At 34.9% G+C, this 22,679-nt stretch overlaps 1 protein-coding gene across 10 annotated transcripts in view; it reads right to left on the bottom strand.

Moving 5' to 3' along the window:
- Positions 1 to 22,679, bottom strand: part of LOC139970233 (oxysterol-binding protein-related protein 8-like) — an 89,040-nt gene that overhangs the window by 30,409 nt on the left and 35,952 nt on the right. For 9 of the 10 annotated variants that reach the window (XM_071975884.1, XM_071975881.1, XM_071975886.1 and 6 more), the window contains one exon: positions 14,102 to 14,209. In XM_071975884.1, coding sequence (XP_071831985.1) covers positions 14,102 to 14,209 — 108 coding nt within the window. Of the gene's footprint in view, positions 1 to 651; positions 1,332 to 14,101; positions 14,210 to 22,679 lie in introns of those variants that run through there. The other variant, XM_071975889.1, reaches the window with a different exon arrangement.

Genomic DNA, 22,679 nt, shown 5'->3' with positions numbered 1-22,679 from the left:
TAAACATACAGAATACACAAGACCACTAATGCATGATAATATGTGCATCACCACTAAACATACAGAATATACAAGACCACTAATGTATGATAATATGTGCATCACCACTAAACATACAGAATATACAAGACCACTAATGTATGATAATATGTGCATCACCACTAAACATACAGAATACACACAAGACCACTAATGTATGATAATATGTGCATCACCACTAAACATACAGAATATACAAGACCACTAATGTATGATAATATGTGCATCACCACTAAACATACAGAATATACACAAGACCACTAATGTATGATAATATGTGCATCATCACTAAACATACAGAATACACAAGACCACTAATGTATGATAATATGTGCATCACCACTAAACATACAGAATACACACAAGACCACTAATGTATGATAATATGTGCCTTACCACTAAACATACATAATATACAAGACCACTAATGCATGATAATATGTGCAACACCACTAAACATACATAATACACACAAGACCACTAATGCATGATAATATGTGCAACACCACTAAACATACATAATACACACAAGACCACTAATGTATGATAATATGTGCAACACCACTAAACATACAGAATATACAAGACCACAACATACATCTCCATACTCACCAACAAAAGCATGGCTTCTGGAGCGACCTCTAGGCTTTCCTTCAATTTTTAGTTTTATCATTCTCACAATTTATTATACAGATGTTTCCAGATGGATCCAAATAAACCAATAAACCCCTTAGTTTCTGACAAGAAGCTATAAGGTTAGTATAGAGCAAAACCTTTCCTTACTTTGAGACAAATCTCAAAAACTAACAGAGCAAGATCCACACTCATCACTTTCCTGGCAAAATGTTTTTAAAAGATGTTAACGATGTCTTTGATCAGGTTTCCAACATATTCTGCCAACAAGCCACTTTTACTTCCTCCTAAGACATATATCCAACCATTTAGACATGAAACTATCTGTTACATTTGGCAGCAAGAAAAGGTCAGCAAAACTTGATTTTCTATTTCCTTCAGAGAATGAAGCTGATATTAGTCATTGTCATACTGTAGCCACACTAGAATACAAGCCAGCCCTCATCTGTGGGGAGCGTTCCTTGTCTAGATGAACAGGCAGAACACACCTACTGTACTGCTGCCCACTTATAACAAACTCACTTTATCAAATGCCTCCTAAAACATCTCCGACTAACACAGCTAGGTGAGGAAACAGCCACATGGGCTAATATCTAGCTGTTTCTTTTCCACTTCAGAGCAGTTTATACAGACAAGCATGTCTTTAGTCTTCAAACACAAATGAGATGTACAGAGAGGTCGTGCTCAGAGCGAGAAACACAAAACAGATCGGGCAAAAGTGCCGAGGGAAAAGGAAAAATGAACTGTAAAATCTTATGAATGCCATCAGAGTGAAATGGCACGCACGACCACGCCGGCATTACCTATCCAGGATATTTAATCCTCTAATTAAATTCACAAAGATTGGCGTTCCGTCATCGTTTTCTCGTTTCGATGCCGTCGATCATCCAAGGAGATACGCAAAACTGATCAATAATTGATAACGAAGGTTTTACTAACGAGATCTCCCAAAAGAAAATATTTCCCGTCAGTTTTACAGAAGATAAAGAAAATATATGTCTGAGCTGTAAAGTGCATCTAGGATAACAGTTTCAAGGACATCTTTGAGTAATCAGTTTATATTTAAACTGTAAGCTGTGCCAAAGGTCAAGTGCCAACGGTCAGTGAAATAAAGGTGGATAATCAATACAACCATTAACAGCAACAGAATTAGGAGGAAATTATTAATTTGGGTAATATGGGGTTGGAAACAAAACATTGATTCCAGTGCATTCATATATATTTGAAGAAAAATGGGAACCTTGTAATGATTGAAAATGTTGCCAGCATTTGTAATTAAAATCACTGTTGCTTATTAATAGTACTGTTAATTATTATGGTTGGAAATTATTAAAAATTGGTTTTTATTATATCGTGGGCAATATGTGAAATTAATTATTCAATGTTGCTATTGAGGAGTACTGCTAATAAAATGGTTGGAAATTATTCAAATTTGGTTTTAATGATATCGTTGGCAATATTCATTGTTGGTAATTAATTATTCAATGCTGCTAATTAATAGCACGTTTAGTTAATACTGTTGGTAATTATTTAAACTTGGTAATCATTATATATCATTGGTAATATTCATTGTTGGGTAATTAATATTTCTCATTGGTAATTAGGATTCATTGTTGCTAATTAATAATACTGTTAATAAATATTGCTGAAATTATTCAAACTTGGTAATCAGTGTAACATTCGTAAAATTAACTGTTGGTAATTAATATTCCTGACAATTTGGTAATTAATATTCAACATTGGTAACTAATTACACACTATTTTGGAATATCATAGGCCTCATGAATTCTCAACATAAAGAAGGAAAGAAAAGTTATTTTGGCTAACTGTCGAAACATGGAAATCTGATAATTTGATCTGATACTACCTGTAATAAGAGTGAACAAACTTTCAAGACGTAAGATAACTTAAATTATTCTGACTCACTATATACTGCACATCAATGTGCGATACATTGGTTTGACTTTCAAGAATCAGTGATTTTCATTATAATGGACAGGTCTGTAAATAAATATGAATAATAACTGGCCTTCTACAGCAATATAAAGCAAGTTTTTGAAATATATACTACTTAAAAGAACAGTTCTGTCTCTTACTTGATTGTTCTTTTTAACCAAAGTACAAAGTAATAAGAAAGAAAAAAAAGAAAAAAAAATAGTAGTCATGCCCGGTGACACATATTGAGGGAGCTATTCAACATTGACAGTGAATAGAGTACATCCCGTCCTTTTGATTCTTAACATATCAAACATTTTCAGCATAAAATTGTAAGTCGATCACTTCCTGGTTGTGATGGAAATGCAATGTCTCACGTGTGATACGTATTACACAAACTTTTCTTGTTTAAACTATTTATAAGGTACACAGCACTGGTGTCCTACAATTAAATACAATCTGAGGACAATCCATGGAGTTGCATATATCATCTACTCCATGACTTCACGCTTGGCATCCTAAGTTTGCTAAAAGGTAGTATACATGCCATTTGTTAAGTTAGTTTGAACTTGATCACCCTCACAGTGTAGGAAGAGTTTGCAAGACACATTTTCGCACAATTTAAGCCAAATTGACCTTTGACCTCTATTGACCTTTTCCCTTGACCTTCAACCTGTCCTTATTTTAAAATTTGTCTCATCTTTCTCTACATATCGTGTGGTTTAATGCCTTTTCCCTACATGCTGAAAAGCACAACTTTTTTTGACCACTGACCTTAGACCTATAGATGACATCATCAATCACACAGGCACAAGTTTTTATGATCAGGCACCACTCAGTTTGAACTTGATTAGACTTACAGATTAGGAGGAGTTCTTAAACCTACTTTTTCACACAATTTTGGCAATTTTGACCTCAACCTTTATCAACCACATAAGTATAATTTAAAGATTTGTCCCATTATTCTCTATGTATTTTGTGGTTTAATGGAGCTATGTCCAACATACTGATGAGTAGACCGTTATGTCTAAGAAACACTTGTTTCCTCAACCACAAATACACTTACATCCTCACATTCCTGATGTGGGGTAAAATACAATGCAGTATTTACCCTTACACATTAAATGTAAGGGAGATATAAGTTCCTTGTAGATCTATCTACTTCAACCCTTCAAGAGTACTAAATAGTTTGTTTTGTTTTAATATTAACTTCTTCTGCACACTGTACTGCAATAAAACTAGGGCAACTGTAAAATTTCTGCTGAAAAAGAAATTTTAATTGCAAATCCCACTTGTAAATTCATAAATTGAAAATTGAATACAGAAAACTAAGGTGGAATCCCATGTTAACCTTACAAAAACAGCTTATGATGTAAATATGAATGCTGATGATATTAAATAGGTTAATAATATCAATATTCATTAATCATACACAGTCATCTTTACATCCCAACACACAGTTAGGTCTCTGAGAAAAAAACTGTACATAGTATGTTTAATAGCAGCCTCTCTTTATCACAACCTACTTATTTATTCTTAAAATTACCAATTAATGTGGCAAAAAGGTGGTTGTCAGAAATAATCATACCTGAATTGAATGTATTAATGAACATCCTTACCACTGCATTATTAAAAATAAATTTAACTTTATTTTTATTTAATTATTTATATTTATATTTTTATATTTTTTATTGTTTATTATTTATTTTATTTATTTTTTATTTCATTCTAATTTTTCAGACATTTTGCTAGTCTGACAAGAGAGTATGTATCATTTCAAACTGACAAACAATATGAAACTTTTGTTGAAGAGAAACATATTCTACACGGTAAGCCGAAAAAATGCATCTCAAAATCTTGTCCCTAACTCTATATTTGGTTGCTTGAATGTGACTAGCTATTTGGCTAAACCTTCAACAATAGTATTGCACTCCAGGAAGTTGGACAATTGCCACTGATGACATCATCCATTCTCTGGTTGCGATTCACTTACAAAATAACACAAACTTAAGAAAAATTCATATCATATTTACAAAAAAAAAAAAAAAAAAAAATATGGATGTGATTTTTGCCTTAATTTTAAGATAATTACAGAAACTTTTCAGCAATTTTTCAGAAAGAACCTGCTATTTAAACCAACTTGAGACTGATACCAGCCAGCTTTACCATACAGTACATGACATGTTAAATCGCACCAGCGAAAGTACAGTATAATATTACAGTACAATAACTTGTCTATATGTACAGTGAAACATGAGCCTTTTTCTTAGAACTGGTGAGCCCATCAGTATTGGCAGATTTAGCACAACATTCAAAATGTACTAAATAGCAAAAACCTAATGCAAACTTCATAAAAGCTTTGCCAGGAAATGTGAAATTTTTAATTAGGCCTACAACTCACAAATGGTACATTATTTCGGGGTTTGTTCACAAATCCAACTGTAGTACTCTGTATGTATTACTGTATATTGTACAGTACTACACAAATGCAGTCTGTTCTACAGTGTGTTAGACTCCAGATCCACAGGGAAATTAAGTATTAAGATTTAATAAATTTACACACTGTATTGTAAAATTTGAAAGCCCAGCCGTTATCGCTCAGGATTTTTCACAGATAATGTTGATTTTTTAGTATTCCAATCAAAGAGTTACTGATCACAGCAATTCTGTAGTTGTTTTCACATGATTAGACCAACATGACGTAGAGATCGAGTTTGAGTAAAATATAATCATTGTAGGTAACGTGTACTATTACTATACTAAGCATTACATTGCAAGACACATACACTACGTTACAGTGTAGTCTGCACACACTAGCTTCATTCAGGGTTTATTGCACGTTTGCTAAGAACTTAAAGTCAGTGGGGGGGGGGGGTGTGACAGCCACAATTACAACTCATTAACCTACATAAAGCCCTTTTAATGGCCCAGTCATGTTATTCCAGATGTCAAGCATTATTTGCAATAACAGACTGATTAAAATGTTCTTTAAAAAGAGGGCTAAACTACAAACTGTATTTTGGTCAGAAACACTGAGCACTAATGTACTGAGAAGCTTGTAGCTACAGTACTACATAAAGCTTTACATACTCCAGTTGTTGAACTAACATCAATAACAATAGTACAGGAGAAAAGGCCTCAACAAACCTGCTTTGTCAAGCCGGTATTTTGGGACAACTCAAATTTTTTTACTGAATTTGTTTTGCCCAATTTTCTTTTGGCCAGTGTGAGGGAAGGTTTTTATTGATTGCAATACATTGATTGCTTTGAAACAAAGTGTCGCTGAGTGAAATGAGATATACACATGAAGCTAGTTCAATATGGAAAAAAAACTTTTGCCCTAAAGCTTGATGTGCACTAGAAAGATATTGGTCTCTGATTAAAATGATGGGAAAACCTCTCGGAATTTAATATTTTTTGAGAAAAAAATGATCACAGCACTTGACTGTAAACTTTTTTTATTTAGAGCATTTGAAAAGGCTTGCATGTACTGTACTCAGTTCTATGTGTCTTTAACCTACAAAATATATAGCTCATGGTGCTACTCTAGCTAGCTAGAATCTAGCTAGCTATCTGGAGGCAAATGAATCGGAAAACAAATTTGCTCTCATTGGTATTCTGCTTATTCCAAGATATCACAGTACTAGATAGTGCAAGGATGGTAGGGTACAGTATTCTCTACTGGGAAAATATTGAGTTTGTGGAATAGTAAACTTTTCATGACACTGGAAAATTGTACAAGAGTAGTCCAATAACAGGTTCAGCACAAAAAGGCTATACATCCATATGTTCTTCAGACCTGGTTGATGTAACAATTCATGAATCATAACTATGCTAAAAGACATGCATATGATTATTACTCAAAATAAGAACACTTTCTACATTAATGTGAATAATGTCACCATAACCAAAATGAATACAGAAACAACAATGAATAAGAAAATCCAATAATATCAAGAGTGGCCATTTTACATAGCATCAACAAACATGTTTTGAGCCACCCAATACTCCCTTCACAAAAATATGCAATGCGAGATACAAACTTGGTCGTTTGCAGCTCTACAGTAGATCTTACAGCAATCTGAGAATTCATTTAGAATTGGATATTATAACCATGAAGACTGCTAATCAAGCAGCTGTTTGTGGTTGGTCGGCCAGTTTTCCAACCGGCTGGGTATTACTCAAAATCAGACCACGATTGAACAACTGATAGATCCTTCCATATGTTCATAAATTGAAGGTAATTAATTGACGATTGATTATTAACTAATGAAAGGGATATTCCAGTGACTGAAGTTGTTTGCTCAAAAATGTAATCTAAATTACACAAAGGATATGAGGGCGGTATTGAAGAACTTAGCATGCATCTACAGTACAGGCTCTGGATGTGTGACCCAGCTGATTAGTTCGTGTTGACATTTCAAGGGTCCTACCTGTACCGTGTAAGTTTTGTCACAGCGATTCTACTTGTAATGCGTAAGGTTGGCATGTAATATCAATTTTTGATGAGAATGGGAAATTTCAGAATACATATAAAATGTGTTATTGTCTTCTGCTGTGCAAGCAGTTATTTTCATTATCTATTTTGCCATTTTTGTGTTAGTTTAATGCTAACTTACATTACCCCTATCAACATAATGGTACTAACCAAAGCTTCAGGTATATGGACTATTGTATAGGGGATACCAATATCTGTATAAAATGCAACATATTTTAATACTTAAAGACATGTTAAAACCATATAATATTATCAACATTTACTAGAGTAACTGTAATTATAGTACGCAGTAGAATTTTAATGTTCCTTACAGGTAGGGGCCCCTCAGAATGTAGGTGTTTTTTGTAAGTCACCTACAGCTCACCAGTTTTACATTATTGGGTAAAACAATGAATAATTATGAAGATTATCTCTTAACTTAGATTGCATTTGGGTCCAAACATGAAAATATTTTTTTTATTATTTTTTTTTTTTGCATGGAGAAAAACCACACTTAAAAACACTTGCCCCTCAAAATGCTGGTCAACAATTTTGCTAATAATTTTCCAGGAACGTGATGAATTAACAAAAAATTTTGACAGGTTCACTCATTTTAAACTCTCTAAGAGTTATTTAAAAATTGATTGTGTTTCTTGTATTTTTTCCCACTGAGGTTCCCAAAATGCTGGTGTATTGCCCCTCAGAATGCTGATTTTCTCTAATGAAAAATACAAAACATGACACCTCCTTTACAAAAAATTTTTTTGTTTTCCCATTCCTTGGCATATTGACAGTCAACAAATGGAAAAATATTCACCACTTAAGTAATAAAAGAGCAAAAGTAACCAACAAACATCCTAAAGACAATTAACAATACTTTGGATTTCTTCAAACTCAACTATCCACACTTGTACATATATGGCTCCTGACATTGCTGTCAAGAACATTCCAAATCTTCTTATATCAACAACTGAACGTGGTTCTCAAACACATGAATCCCTGTTGTCAGCGTACAAGTGATTACAGTAGATCGACACTTAGCAGCACAGAAGGTAGCAAGACCAGTTGTCATTGTTTCTGGTGGCCACAGTTCCAGATTTGATTTTGAGGTGTTGAGGTTCTTGAGAGCAAAAGAAATGCATCTTTTCATCACTCCACCTGATACCACTGGAGTCACACAATTACATGACCAAATCAATCAAAATTTGCACTGTGAATACCATAAGAGCAAGGGAGAACTCTTTTCAGCGGAATGCAGTCAACAGGGATGGTTTCATGAAGAAATCGGCAGATGTTTGGCCACGGTGGGCAAACAAACTTGAAATAATAAAAAATGCAGCAAAACGTGTTGGTGTAACCATGGAGCTATAAATCCCAGGTTTATAGCTCCATGGTGTAACAAACCATGGCCTGAGTGTTGAATGGATGCAAAAGGACAAATTTGTTCAAGCATCATCTGTTATTCAAGATGAAACTGATGAAACAACAGGACCTTCATCATCAACTTCCAACACATCAATGGTTGAGTCACCAGTTGGCATCAAGAAGTACACGGTCAAGCAGTACTATACGCAAAAACTGGAGAACTCATTAGAAACCATCCAGAAGCTTGAAGATTCATTCAAGAGTACACCATTGGAGGAGATTGATGGACTACTGACAATTAAGAAAGTAAAGCCAAAACCAAAGGTAACAAGTAACATGAGGTTAACTCAAGTCTATGGATCCATGGAAGGACAACAAATATAAGAGTCAGTGGAGTTATTGAATAATGAGAACGAAGCAAGGGACAAAGCCAAACAAGACAATAAGTTGAAGAAACAGTGTAATCTAGAGACATTTTTGAAGATTAAGTCACATTGTGTTTGCTTGAAACCAGATGGCAAGTGTGAGGCAGAGAAGTTGAAACTGTGTCCCAAATGCTTGAATGTGCTGGCTTCCCAAATATATGCAGTAAAGCTGCATGAAAAGATGAAAATGGAGTCAAGCCTGATATGATTTTGCCTGCTTGCACACAAGGGAAGCGTGTGCGTCGGCGACTTCTTGTTGATGACTCATCTGTTGAAGTGATGTCTGTAGATGATATTGAGGTTGAAGGTGCAGAAGAGGTTGAGGTTGATGGTGCAGATGGCGTTGAGGTTGAAGGTGTAGATGCTGTCGAGGTTGAAGGTGTAGATGTGATGGGGTTAAGAAGGTTGGATATGAGGGATGTGAAAGTGTCGGTGGGTTAAGGTGAAATATGAAGAAGTGTTTATTGGTAGAGTTCTACAAAAGATGGGAGATGAAGTCTGTGTGAGATGTTTAGAGAAGCCATTTGGAGTAGATAAGGGTATGCCACATGAAATGGAACAAGAGTCTGCTTCTATATTTTATGGTGAAGTGTATGAAGCAGAAGTGCAACCAGGGATTTTGAAATGTGGAAGAATGTAGAAATACATTTATCAATAAACATGTGTTTGTGAAATGAAAAGTTGATTAATATTTTAGTTTAGTTATTACCCTTTACAAGTTTGTCTTTTCTGATGATGCTTTATTTGTTTAATTAAAGTTTCAAATGATAAAGTTGTTTATTATCTGTTAAATATAAATCATTACAGTTAAAAACAGATTGTTCTTTCTTCCGCTACATGAAACTGTTACATGTGAATGTAGGTTCTTTAAAGTGTAATTAATTTCGTTTATACTATATGTGTGTGGTACTGTATTTTGCGCCAACCCATAAGCACCCACCCAGTTGAACTGACCCACAATGTTAAAAATCTTAAAGGTAGCAAAACTTACATCCAAATGAGATCTTCATTTATATAGTAGTCATTTTGGCAGTATGTTGGGAATTGTACATGTCTTAGTAAATGTAATGGACATAGAATTGAGGGAATACTGTAGAAGGAAATAGTAAATATTTCTCAGAACATTTAAAAAAAATGAGAGCAACTTATTTAACGTAGTTAAATTACAAAATATGTGAGGTTAGTGTTTATTTTTGGTGTTATTAGTGTAAAATTATATGTTTCATGTAAAAATACAGTTTTGATATTACACTATAATGGATTTATTAATTTTTCATATTTGTTTTTATTGACCCTCAAAACGCTGGTTTAATGCCCCTCAAAATGCTGATTCTGATCAAGTAATGATGTTTTCAAAAATATCAAGTTACGTACAAAGTGCTACATTTCACTGATCATCATTCTACAAACAGGTAATTTTGCAATGTAAATTACCCCCTAGTTGTCCGTTTTTGATGCAGTGCCAAGAAGGTACACTTCAATTAATAGCAAATTTTAGATGCACGGTAAGCAAATAGATGATTGTACCCAAAATTTTTTTTTGGAAACTATAAAATAATTTTTGAGTTTTTGGCAATTTTAAATTCATCATACATATATCCTATCTAAAAAGTATAATAGAAAGTTCATGACATGTTCAGTTTTTTTTCTAGCCAATAATATTTGTTCACCTACATTTTGAGGGGCACCAGCATTCTGAGGGGCCCCTACCTGTAGATAATTTTATTCTACCTGTTTATTTTTTCTAACAACTGGCAAACAGTGCAGTGTTTTAGTAATTATAGCAACCTCTTTTGAGAAATAACAGTCTTCCCTTGCCGGCCAAAAGGATTTGTACCAACTAAGTCTTCGGCTTTAAGTACAGCATATCTGTAAGTTGCTGTGTTGGACGAATCAAACCATAAAGTCTTTACCGACTTTGCGATCTGCATTATAGTCGTTGCTGACTTTGCAATCCACGGTCCACCTCACAACTTTGCAAGGGCAGTGAGAGTGACTTTATAGTAGTCCCTTTCTGGACACCAAAAAAGGAAAGGAAATTTTCTGCATCTCTTGGCAAAACACCACATCTTCATTGCCTTTTGCATGACAATGATATAAACTATTCAAATTATCCATTATTTTGTGAATGCATCTGACAACAGAAGAGTGAATACTGTCATCATTCATCAAGGACAGGAATTATTCTACAAAAAGTTGCATAATTAACAGAGCTTCCAGTAACTTGGTTAAAAGCAAACATTCCCTTTGTATCACATTTCAGGGTTAAATGAACAAGATACATCTATAGAGTAAAGCTTTTGAAGAGCATCTGTCATGATATGGTAAATATCACAGGTAGACCACCATGTACCTGTAGACTGTGAACCAATCACTGAAAGAGTTGAAGGTTTATACAGAATATCTGTCATGATATGGTAAATATTACAGTTAGACCACTACATGTCCAGTAGGCTTTGATGGTATATGGCATAGATCTTTAATATGCTTGATAACCAGTTTATCTCTAGATTTAATCAAAAGCAATGTAACAGACTGACCTAAATTAGGTTAACATTTCTGTCAATGTTTCAATCAGCGATTTACACACACATGGATATAGTAGATTACGATTGTCAAGATAATTATGCACATTTCTCACTTCCATTCCACTGATTGCTTCTACCTTTACCCATGTAAGTATATTTATCTCTGTATGCTTGTCACAATCAGTCAGGGGACTGGAAACTGTTACTTACTTCACTAGTGTACAATATCTTTGTCATCAGCTTCCAAATACATAGTTTGTACATGTATATTATATTGTGTTTTGCTACTGTACAGATATTTCGCTGTCTTTCTTTGCAAATGAAGTAAAAATGCTTGAAGCTAGTACTCCAATATGACATCCCCCATGATACAACCAGAAAATGGCAGGCAGAGATTTCAAAAGAAATCCAGGGCATGTATATAAGTGAACAGTAAAATTACAGGGAAGTGGGAAATTATAACACAATGGTTGAATGAGCAAAGAATTCTTTGAATAGTATATTTCCTGTGATAGTAGTGTGATATGTACATCAGGCTGATAACTTCAGCAAGAATTTCATTTCATTTCATTTTATTTTTTATTTCACAACAACGTACACATATAAACCAGTCAGTTTACAGAACAACAGATTAACAGCTACATGTCGTGAAAAGGGAAGTGTGCTATAAAACCCTGGTGGGCTTGACGAGGGCACACTCCACAAATGTAACAGAACTAAGAAATATACATTACATAAATAGCACCTTGCTGAACACCGTGCATTCAACATCAAGATATGGATTTACAATTATTAAGTCATACAAACAGCTTCCAATGACCTGAATAAACTCTTCCTGTACACCAAGCTAGTGATAAACCTTGTATGACACAGTTAGCTAGCTTGTACAATAAGATATAATGATCTATTGTTACAAACAAAAGGTTTTGATAAATCCAAGAAAACACCCCTGGAGGGAAGTTTTATTCATGTCACTGGCATCGGTAATCTTGTCAATAGCATTTATTAGTGCTAACTCAGTCGAGTGCCCTGTGCGAAAACCATACTGCCCATTAAATAAAACGTTATGTTTCGTAAGGTAAGTTTGTATTTGATCAAACATTAACTTTTCTAGTATTTTAGAGAGACTTGGTAAAACAGAATCAGGACTGTAGCTGTTTACAAAGCAATCCTCATCGCCACTCTTATAAATTGGAACCACTTTTGTTGTTTTTATGTCATTAGGCAAAAAGCCATGTTGTAAAGAAATATTGAAAAGGTGTTCCAATCTTCACATGCATTGACTATCTATAGGTATTACACCACAATTAGAGTAACTAGTCTAGTCTGTGTCTATTAGGTTAACAGCCTTTAAGTGACCTAATGTATTGATATTTTTGGAATTTTCTGAGTCATCATTATTCTTTTTGATGGTTGGATGTTGAAGAGGACAAGATGAACTGATGGTCTGAAAATCTGGAGGATTTAAGGTGATTTAAGATATTTTACAAAATCTTGGGTGAAACAAGACCATTCTGAAACTGGCAGATCTGGGGTTGGGGAGCACTATGACAAAATTTGAGCTCTTCTTGATCAAAATCTAAATGGTCATGGTGGCAAAAGTTGAAGGTGCTGTGATAGCCCAAGCCATCAGCTATTATATGGTGGGTAGGACAAGTCAGTTGAAAACTTCTATGCTCTAGCGGCCTTGGAAAGTGACGAGTTTAGTGTGTAAGTCAATAGGAGCAATTAATTATGGTGCGGCACCGTTAACAGTAGTTCAAATAACAGGCTCAATGTCACACTACTATTTCCTTTCCAGTATGTATGTACAGTACTTCAATCATGTGTCTAGACTTGTTAAAAATGTCCTGTGATTTTTCTGCTGTGTGCACTTTCAATACTGGTGAGGGCGCTATAACACTATGGGATGACTCAATCAACTCTTCACACAAAAATCACTGTTGTATTTCATACTGGTCTACTGTCAGAGGTAATCTTCCTTTCTTGCATAATGTACCCAAAGCCACTCACTGTTAACTGTGCTATAATGCTTAAGCTGTGTGAGGGCGCCATAACACTTCATTGAGTAAAAGTATGATACCTATATATATTTCTGCTATGGATACCGATACATACTAATTACAAATACAATATATAACATTCATGGTGTTGTATTCTCATGCATCATAAAACAACATCATTTACAATATTAATAACCATCTCCTTGAAACAGTGTCACAACACTTGACAGAGCTGTTTATTTCACTGTTCTGGGGTAGCTAAGGGGGGGGGGGTATGGGAGGGGCATACAGTGCTACAAAATTTACTAGTTTACTCTAGGCACAGTAGTGCAAGATTGCTGAGCTTGTCAGGAGACAACTAAGCAATTGAATTGTATTAATTTTCCATTTATGAAGTTATAACTATTTTGCCTAATTTCATAGTTCCTGGTTTGATTCTGATGGACTAAACTAAGTACTTAGCAGATGTTTTCATACCTTACCTTTCCTTAATCAGCGGAATATCATACCAGGAAATTGGAAAGAATACAATTGAAAATACAGCTCTTTAAGGAAGTAAGAAGTGCATAATTTATGTTCAAAGACATAACAATAGTTTTTTCCTAGTTTCAAAAGACAATGCTAATTTTAGCATAAATGTTTATATAGCTAAGTTCTTAGTTGGCCTACTTATTATAATAACTGTTTTTGGCTCACCAGAGCTGTTGGAAGGTGAAACGTCCGACATGCCTCTCTTGTGACGGGCTGCCCGATCTGGTCGTAGTAAAGTTGGAGAATCAGCAATGGCCGCTGCCTGCATCAATGCTGTAGATGGAAGAACAGATGAAGAGAAAGTTCATTTGTCTCTTAAAGTTAACAGTTGTTTAGAGTGAGCTATGCTCATGTATAAACTCCACGTCACAAAGCAGATGGCTCATCATAAATTATGTTTCAAGATGTAGCAACAGAGAGCACAACATCTTGGTGCGTGGCCCTCCTCACAAGAGTTTCAAACCTCAAGACTTGACTGTATAGTATGTACAGTAGTGAAAGCAAATCTTGTGACAGCTCTAGGAATCATTAACAGAACATGAAGCAACACAAACATAGTATAATATTAAAAGTTTGTTTTGGTGTTGATTGTAATGAGGTGTAACACCATCACCCCCTACCCAACACCCTCACACCTCTTCCTTACATATATCTTGAAATCACAAATTTTACCACTTCCTCACAAAATTAAAATGATTGAATACTATTTTCAGCATGCAACCCCCAACTCCAGACCATGTGCAGATTTCTGTAACTATCTACCTGTAGATCTCTACTGATAGTATACCAGGGTCATTCCGCCTCAAATCAACCAATTTTCTGAAAAGTTCCCAGGTGACCCTCTCAGATTTAGATGAAACTTTATCAGAATGATTGAGTATGTCCCAAATGAACACACACAAAAAATTATAATCATACTCCATGTTGTTTTCGAGATATGGCCCGTTGAAATTTGGTCGTTGTGGCCATTTTGCTCGTTTGCGATTCGCAAAAAGTGACTTTTGTGATATTTTCCGACTTTGAAAGCTCATAATTCAGTCTTTGTACCAGGTAGAGAGCTCAAATTTGGTATTCTATCTTACTTCTGGCCAAAATTCATGAATCTGCACTCAATTTAACTGTATCTCCTTTATTTTTCTGGTTATGATCACCCAAAGTAGGCACTTTGTTCTGTCAAAAATGTTTTTTGTGATTTTTAAGGTCACCCTGTGCCCACATGAGGGGTCACATGAATCCTATATTCCTTGGGTATTATCTATGGTTGCATGTCTATACCCATAAGCAATAATAAGCCCACCAATGCATTAATTAAGAAATGGCATGTGCCCAAAGTTGGCTCCAGCCAGAAAAAGGTCAAAAAGACCCCGCCCTTCTTGACCCCGGTTGACCCCGCGATCAATTGAAACATTTATTGAAATTTACACCAGTTAAAAATATATATTATATCTACTTGTACATCAAATTTCAGCTTTGGCACTCAACTCCTTCATGGTATGGTGGAAATTTGAATATGAGACGTTTTTCGCACAATTTTTAACAACTCCGTACACTAAGTTAATATCATACAGTGTATTTCAAGTTTGAAGCTTGTGTAAAGTATTTTTTGCAGTTGGAAAAAAGATTGTTTTTATTATTGTTTTTAGAAATGGGTTGATGATGCATGTATTCCACTGCAATAAACAATCACTTCAGTTAACCCTCCAATAGGCTGGTCTCTCATACCTGTAGTGCCTCAAAATCTCCCAAAACACACGACACAATTTGGAGCCTTATATACACTTAGTATACAGTACTGTTGTAGAGTTTCACTTGAAACATGGGTTGAACCACACAATACAAGTTACATCTGCCAGTACTTAAAAGAATAGTCCAGGTCAAAATTTCTTTTGGATGTTTTAAAGAGGAATATAATCCAAGCATTCTGATGAAATTTGCATTCAATTCCTATGTATCTTTTTTGAGATATTGACAGTTGAAGTTGCCACCTTTGGTACTTAAAGTGAACTAGGAGCAAACAGGTTTGACGTCATTGTTGCACTATGATAAGTAAAGTTATTTTCTTATTTTCTAAAGTTTTTTCTTTAAAATTTATGTCTAATTTTATACTCCACAATTGGATGCATCCATAATGTTAAATTACCATAGGTTTTGGTATTTTATAATCTTCACATCCCCTTTAGACAAACTAGTAACCATATCCAATCAAGGTCAAATCAATAGACTGAAAAATAAAGAAAAAAGAAAACATTATTTGTCAGTGTGCAACTGTGACATTACACCTGTTTGCTCAAGTTCACTTTGGTAGAATATCAGATAACTTCAACTGTCAATATCTCAAAAACGGTACATAGGAATTGAATGTAAATTTCCCCAGAATGCTTAGATTATGCTCATTTTTAACATATACAGTATTTTATATTAATCGCATACAGTTCCCCCAATCCACTAGTTTGAACTCAACCAATCAGAGATGCAGGTTTAGTTTTGAGCCGTTGCTAAATAAAGATTCAAAAACGTTGAGTTGGTAACTTGGTACAACCAGCACGCTGGTACTCTTACAACTCCCTGGTTCAACTGCCATACACAAATCAAGCATGGTATTGTAGTACATATCAATCAATGAGGTTCGTAGCTTTTAAATATTCATATTATGGGAGTGGTTTATTGGGATCCCAACGGAAAATATCTTCGAGAAATACAAAGTTAAAAGTTGTAAAGTTTTCGACTTTTATGCCACCATATGAAGTAAGATTTAAATAGATTTAGTTATGTATGTTGTTATGGCATCGAGGAATCAGTGAGGTTGAAAAAAACCATAGAAAAGGACGCAAAATGCTGCTTTAACCTAACCCAGTCCCCCTTTTTTTTCCTCATGCTATACAAACACTGGTAAATCATTTGTATAAACCTTTTGAACAATATCACCTGTGTGTCACATGTAGACACTACATTCTAGAACAATACTACCAGTGTGTCATGTGCAGACACCACCATAAACTATAGCAGGAATATCATCTCATCACATTTTTATACCCATTGATGTTGGAAAGATTGAGAAGTGGCGACTCTCCAATGACCAACCACTGCAAAATTGTGCCCATTAGAGACCATGCAGAAGAGAGAGAATCCATTTCTGCTAATATTCAACCTCAGGCTGACACGAAAGAGTACCAACCAGGCGTTACATCGCTGGAATGTACGACAATGAGTGGTACATTGGTATATAGTGGAAATTTCAGAGGAAGAAAATGATGTCTCTGTGAAGTTAATGAAACAAACCAAGAACTCCAATGCAGTTTCTTGTCCACAAAACACCCACAATAATTGTTGGATACCATTCTAAACTATTATTTGTGTCATCAGTGCTCCAGAGTTACAGGGACATGGAGGCCGCCAGTACACTCTCCATTATGAATTAGACTTAAAAGACCATTCCAGCCAAACTGCAAGCATTCATCAAGTAAACAAATTAAAGTGTGCTAACTTGTATATCAAGCCACACTGCAACCATTCATCAAGTAAAAGGAATTAAAGTGTGCTAAACTTGTTTACTTGTATATCCATGTGTGGTAAGAAAATTGTAAGGACATTGAAGCATTTCAATGACATTCCTTATGATCCCAGGACTGGCCTCTTGAGAGTTGTGACAGTATATAAGTAATTTAAATGTGCGTGAATCATTAATGATGTGATTAAATGTCATTAATTTGACCTAAAACAATTTGTTATGTTACATTTTGATTCAGCTGACTGAAACGAGGATACAATGATCATATCACTCATTATTATACTATGATTACATGACAAATATATAAGCTTGAGATTAAAAAATGTGCGAAAAACGTCTCATATTCAAATTGCCACCATACCATGAAGTAGTTGAGTGCCAAAGCTGAAATTTGATGTACAGGTAGATATAATATATATATTTAACTGGTGTAAATTTCAATAAATGTTTCAATTGATCGCGGGGTCAACCGGGGTCAAGAAGGGCGGGGTCTTTTTGACCTTTTTCTGGCTAGAGCCAACTTTGGGCACATGCCATTTCTTAATTAATGCATTGGTGGGCTTATAATTGCTTATGGGTATAGACATGCAACCATAGATAATACCCAAGGAATATAGGATTCATATGACCTCTCATGTGGGCACAGGGTGACCTTAAAAATCACAAAAAACATTTTTGACAGAACAAAGTGCCTACTTTGGGTGATCATAACCAGAAAAATAAAGGAGATACAGTTAAATTGAGTGCAGATTCATGAATTTTGGCCAGAAGTAAGATAGAATACCAAATTTGAGCTCTCTACCTGGTACAAAGACTGAATTATGAGCTTTAAAAGTCGGAAAATATCACAAAAGTCACTTTTTGCGAATCGCAAACGAGCAAAATGGCCACAACGACCAAATTTCAACGGGCCATATCTCGAAAACGACATGGAGTATGATTTTAATTTTTTGTGTGTGTTCATTTGGGACATACTCCATCATTCTGATGAAGTTTCATCTAAATCTGAGAGGGTCACCTGGGGACCACTGGTTGATTTGACATGGAATGACCCACCAGTGTAATGTACATCTCAAACCTGAAGGATATCCTATGTACATATTCATGAATATTCATTCTTTACTATGATAGGCTTATTGTTAAGTGATGCTTTCAATACCAACATTGTCAATTTAGTCATAACAAGTACTGTACTGTGCTACTGCACACTCTGGTTCACTGACATTCCCATTGAAGAAAAGTGTGTATCAGTCAGTCAGTATACATTTCACCTCTATGACATCATCAACAAGTCACATGATGTTATTATGTATTAGCACTGTTGCTGTACAACATTCTGACTAAAGTATTCAAATTACAGTGTTTTTTTCTGTAGCTTCATTGCAGCCTTTAAATGTCATGACAGCCCTTATCCCCTTGTCAAACTACAAACCTTGACGTTATCAATTAGTTTACTGTTCAAAGGCCACATCCAATTAGAGCTTGTTATACATTAGTAGCTACATGTCATGCCCATATATCATCATTTAATAACTAAATGAGCAGCTGGTATCTGAGATGATTCAATAATAAAATATACAGTAATGTCAATTATTGAAGGAAAAAAAAAATTACCAAAACGTCAAGAAGAGAGACAAATTTGCTTCTTATTTGTTTATTTTGCCATGGCAACTTGTAAAGCAGAACAGTTTTTAAAAAAATCACAGACTGGTAGAAATTCACCTTAATTTTACAGATTTCTCGTTCACAGGAATTATACAGCATGTATTATCTACCTGCACAGAAAATGGGCATGTGGTATTAAAAGACTTCTTTCTGCCCAACAGTATCCAACATTTGACAATGCAGTTATCAAGTATTTCTCTCAAATTAAAAGATATGATCACAAATGTTGCTACTCTTCTGCACACAACCAGGGAAACTCATTGTTGCAATTTTATAATAATGGATAAAATCTAAAATAAAACAATGAATAAGGGTTATAACATGCTGTTTGTCATATTGTGGATGTACAGGTAGCTTGTACCTTACATAACAGTGGGAACTGCACAGTTTCACCTCTTACTTCATACTACATAGCAGTGGGATCTGCATTGGATAAATAAATTGGATATAAAAACGCTACGTATCAGACCAATGTAATGTATGAATTAACACCTTCCAGGGTATGGATTTGGCATCTACTGCTCAAACATATAAATTGGAAGTAGATGAGTCTTAATGTAATTATTTCATCAATAAAAGTCTAGTAGGATGTCTAGTAGGATATGACTTTTCTATTAGTCTAGCAAGCATTGAAAACTGTGCAGCATACATGTACAATTGTGATGAGCTGGTCAGCTATATATAGTACTGTACAGTATGTAGTACTGTACATACATACATTCAGTACAGTACTTGATTCTATAATGTTACCACATGTGCACAAATATACAGTATGTAGTACATAGTGTGCTTGATTCTACAATGTTACCATGCACAAATATACAGTATGTAGTACATAGTGTGCTGTGCTTGATTCTACAATGTTACCATGCACAAATATACAGTATGTAGTACATAGTGTACTTGATTCTATAATGTTAACATGCACAAATGTACAGTATGTAGTACATAGTGTGCTGTGCTTGATTCTACAATGTTACCATGCACAAATATACAGTATGTAGTACATAGTGTGCTTGATTCTACAATGTTACCATGCACAAATATACAGTATGTAGTACATAGTGTGCTTGATTCTACAATGTTACCATGCACAAATGTACAGTATGTAGTACATAGCGTGCTTGATTCTACAATGTTACCATGCACAAATATACAGTATGTAGTACATAGTGTGCTTGATTCTACAATGTTACCATGCACAAATATACAGTATGTAGTACATAGTGTGCTGTGCTTGATTCTACAATGTTACCATGCACAAATATACAGCATGTAGTACATAGTGTGCTTGATTCTACAATGTTACCATGCACAAATATACAGTATGTAGTACATAGCGTGCTTGATTCTACAATGTTACCATGCACAAATATACAGTATGTAGTACATAGTGTGCTTGATTCTACAATGTTACCATGTACAAATATACAGTATGTAGTACATAGTGTGCTTGATTCTACAATGTTACCATGCACAAATATACAGTATGTAGTACATAGTGTGCTTGATTCTACAATGTTACCATGCACAAATATACAGTATGTAGTACATAGTGTGCTTGATAGAACTACAATGTTACCATGCACATATGGCTATATGAAGAGCAGTATCAGAGCAGCACGAGATACACACAACATGTAGCAGAAATAAATGCAGCATATATGAATTGGCATAAATGGACTAGAAAGGTGTTAAAACAGAGAAAGTCTATGATTAAAACAGAGAGTCACAAATTTTTAATGTCACCATTCACCTACACAGTCAAGGCAATTTTTTTTATGGTGGTCCGGTCGTCTTGACAACTAAATTTCTGTTCAGACAATGAAAATCAGCTTTAGAGGTCGTCTGAGGGACAACTACAGTTAGTTTTTATCATCAGGCAAAAGGCAAGGGGCCTGATTGTCCCTCGGACAAACAGAAAAAATGTTTAAGAAAACAGTAAACACTTTGTCTGCGGTTGTTCTTTTGAACATTGAGAAATTATGTTAGACCTTCCTGTTTTAACATAGAGAATGATGAATTTATATATATAACTTTGTGTAGCAGTTACAATATTATGAAACACTAGATAAAATTAATCCCTACCAGAGAGAGCTAACACTACTCTATTTAAAGGCATGTGCTACATGTACGCAAGCTGTGAGTTTCATAATGAGAAATTTAACGATAATATCTATGATGGTAAACCACACTTAATAGCATAACCCAAGCCATCATCATGTGACAAAAACTGCTGTGATGAATAACTTCCTTCTAAAAAGTTGAAGAAAACAGCAAATTAGGAGATATCACAGGATGTTACTTGAATTCACAAACCAGGCTAAAGATTTGAGCAAGTCTAAAGACTTGAGTAAGTCTAAATACTTCAGCAAGCATAACTACTGTGTGGCATATGTGCTTCAATTTCTCATGATTTTTTTTTTCATATATACAATGGATATGGGTTTTATGAAACTGAAACTTTTATAATGACCTAACATGATATCACTGGTTTCAACATCAACACTATAAAACATTCTACTTTGAAAATATGTATTAAGAAACATAAATAGAAACTAAAGGTATGTTTCAGATCCTACTGTATGTACTGGCACAAAAAAGTGAAATCCCCCTCCCCCCCCCCCCCGGGAGATACAAATTTCAATCTAAGAAGTATTATATCTTAAGAGGTTCATCAAAGATTCCCATTATATGAGCTTACAGTACGAAGTAAGCTCATAAGTTCACAATGTAAGTTAACATTTTAATTATTCCTACTATGTTCCAATATGTACTGCAGCTTAATACAAAGTGTATACAGTTTTTAACACAATAAACTCTAGCAAGTCTCAAGATAGTCATGCCTATACATATATATATAGTAAGGTACCACATCATAATATGGGATGATATGGCAAATACTTCAGAGTTATAAATAAATATCTTATATGTGTGCAAACAGAAACTACAAAAGAAGACACTACTGTATATAATAGACCACACATATGAAACAAACTGGTGTCTGCTATTGTCTGAAAATCTTTACATCCAGCGTGTCCACATAACAGAAGGATCAAATAAGCGCTACTGTTCACATACAGTAGTATGTTGTCTACAGTCAACCAAGGGCTACTGTTCACATAGTATGTTGTCTACAGTCAACCAAGGGCTACTGTTCACATAGTATGTTGTCTACAGTCAACCAAGGGCTACTGTTCACATAGTATGTTGTCTACAGTCAACCAAGGGCTACTGTTCACATAGTACAGTGTGTTGTCTACAGTCAACCAAGGGCTACTGTTCACATAGTATGTTGTCTACAGTCAACCAAGGGCTACTGTTCACATAGTACAGTGTGTTGTCTACAGTCAACCAAGGGCTACTGTTCACATAGTATGTTGTCTACAGTCAACCAAGGGCTACTGTTCACATAGTATGTTGTCTATAGTCAACCAAGTGCTACTGTTCACATAGTATGTTGTCTACAGTCAACCAAGGGCTACTGTTCACATAGTATGTTGTCTACAGTCAACCAAGGGCTACTGTTCACATAGTATGTTGTCTACAGTCAACCAAGGGCTGTTCACA

The sequence above is a fragment of the Apostichopus japonicus genome, chromosome 7 (assembly GCF_037975245.1).
Source record: "Apostichopus japonicus isolate 1M-3 chromosome 7, ASM3797524v1, whole genome shotgun sequence".
NCBI classification, from domain to species: Eukaryota; Metazoa; Echinodermata; class Holothuroidea; order Aspidochirotida; family Stichopodidae; genus Apostichopus; species Apostichopus japonicus.
Note: the sequence above shows the minus strand (reverse complement) of the source record. Positions and strands in the feature narration are given on the sequence as shown.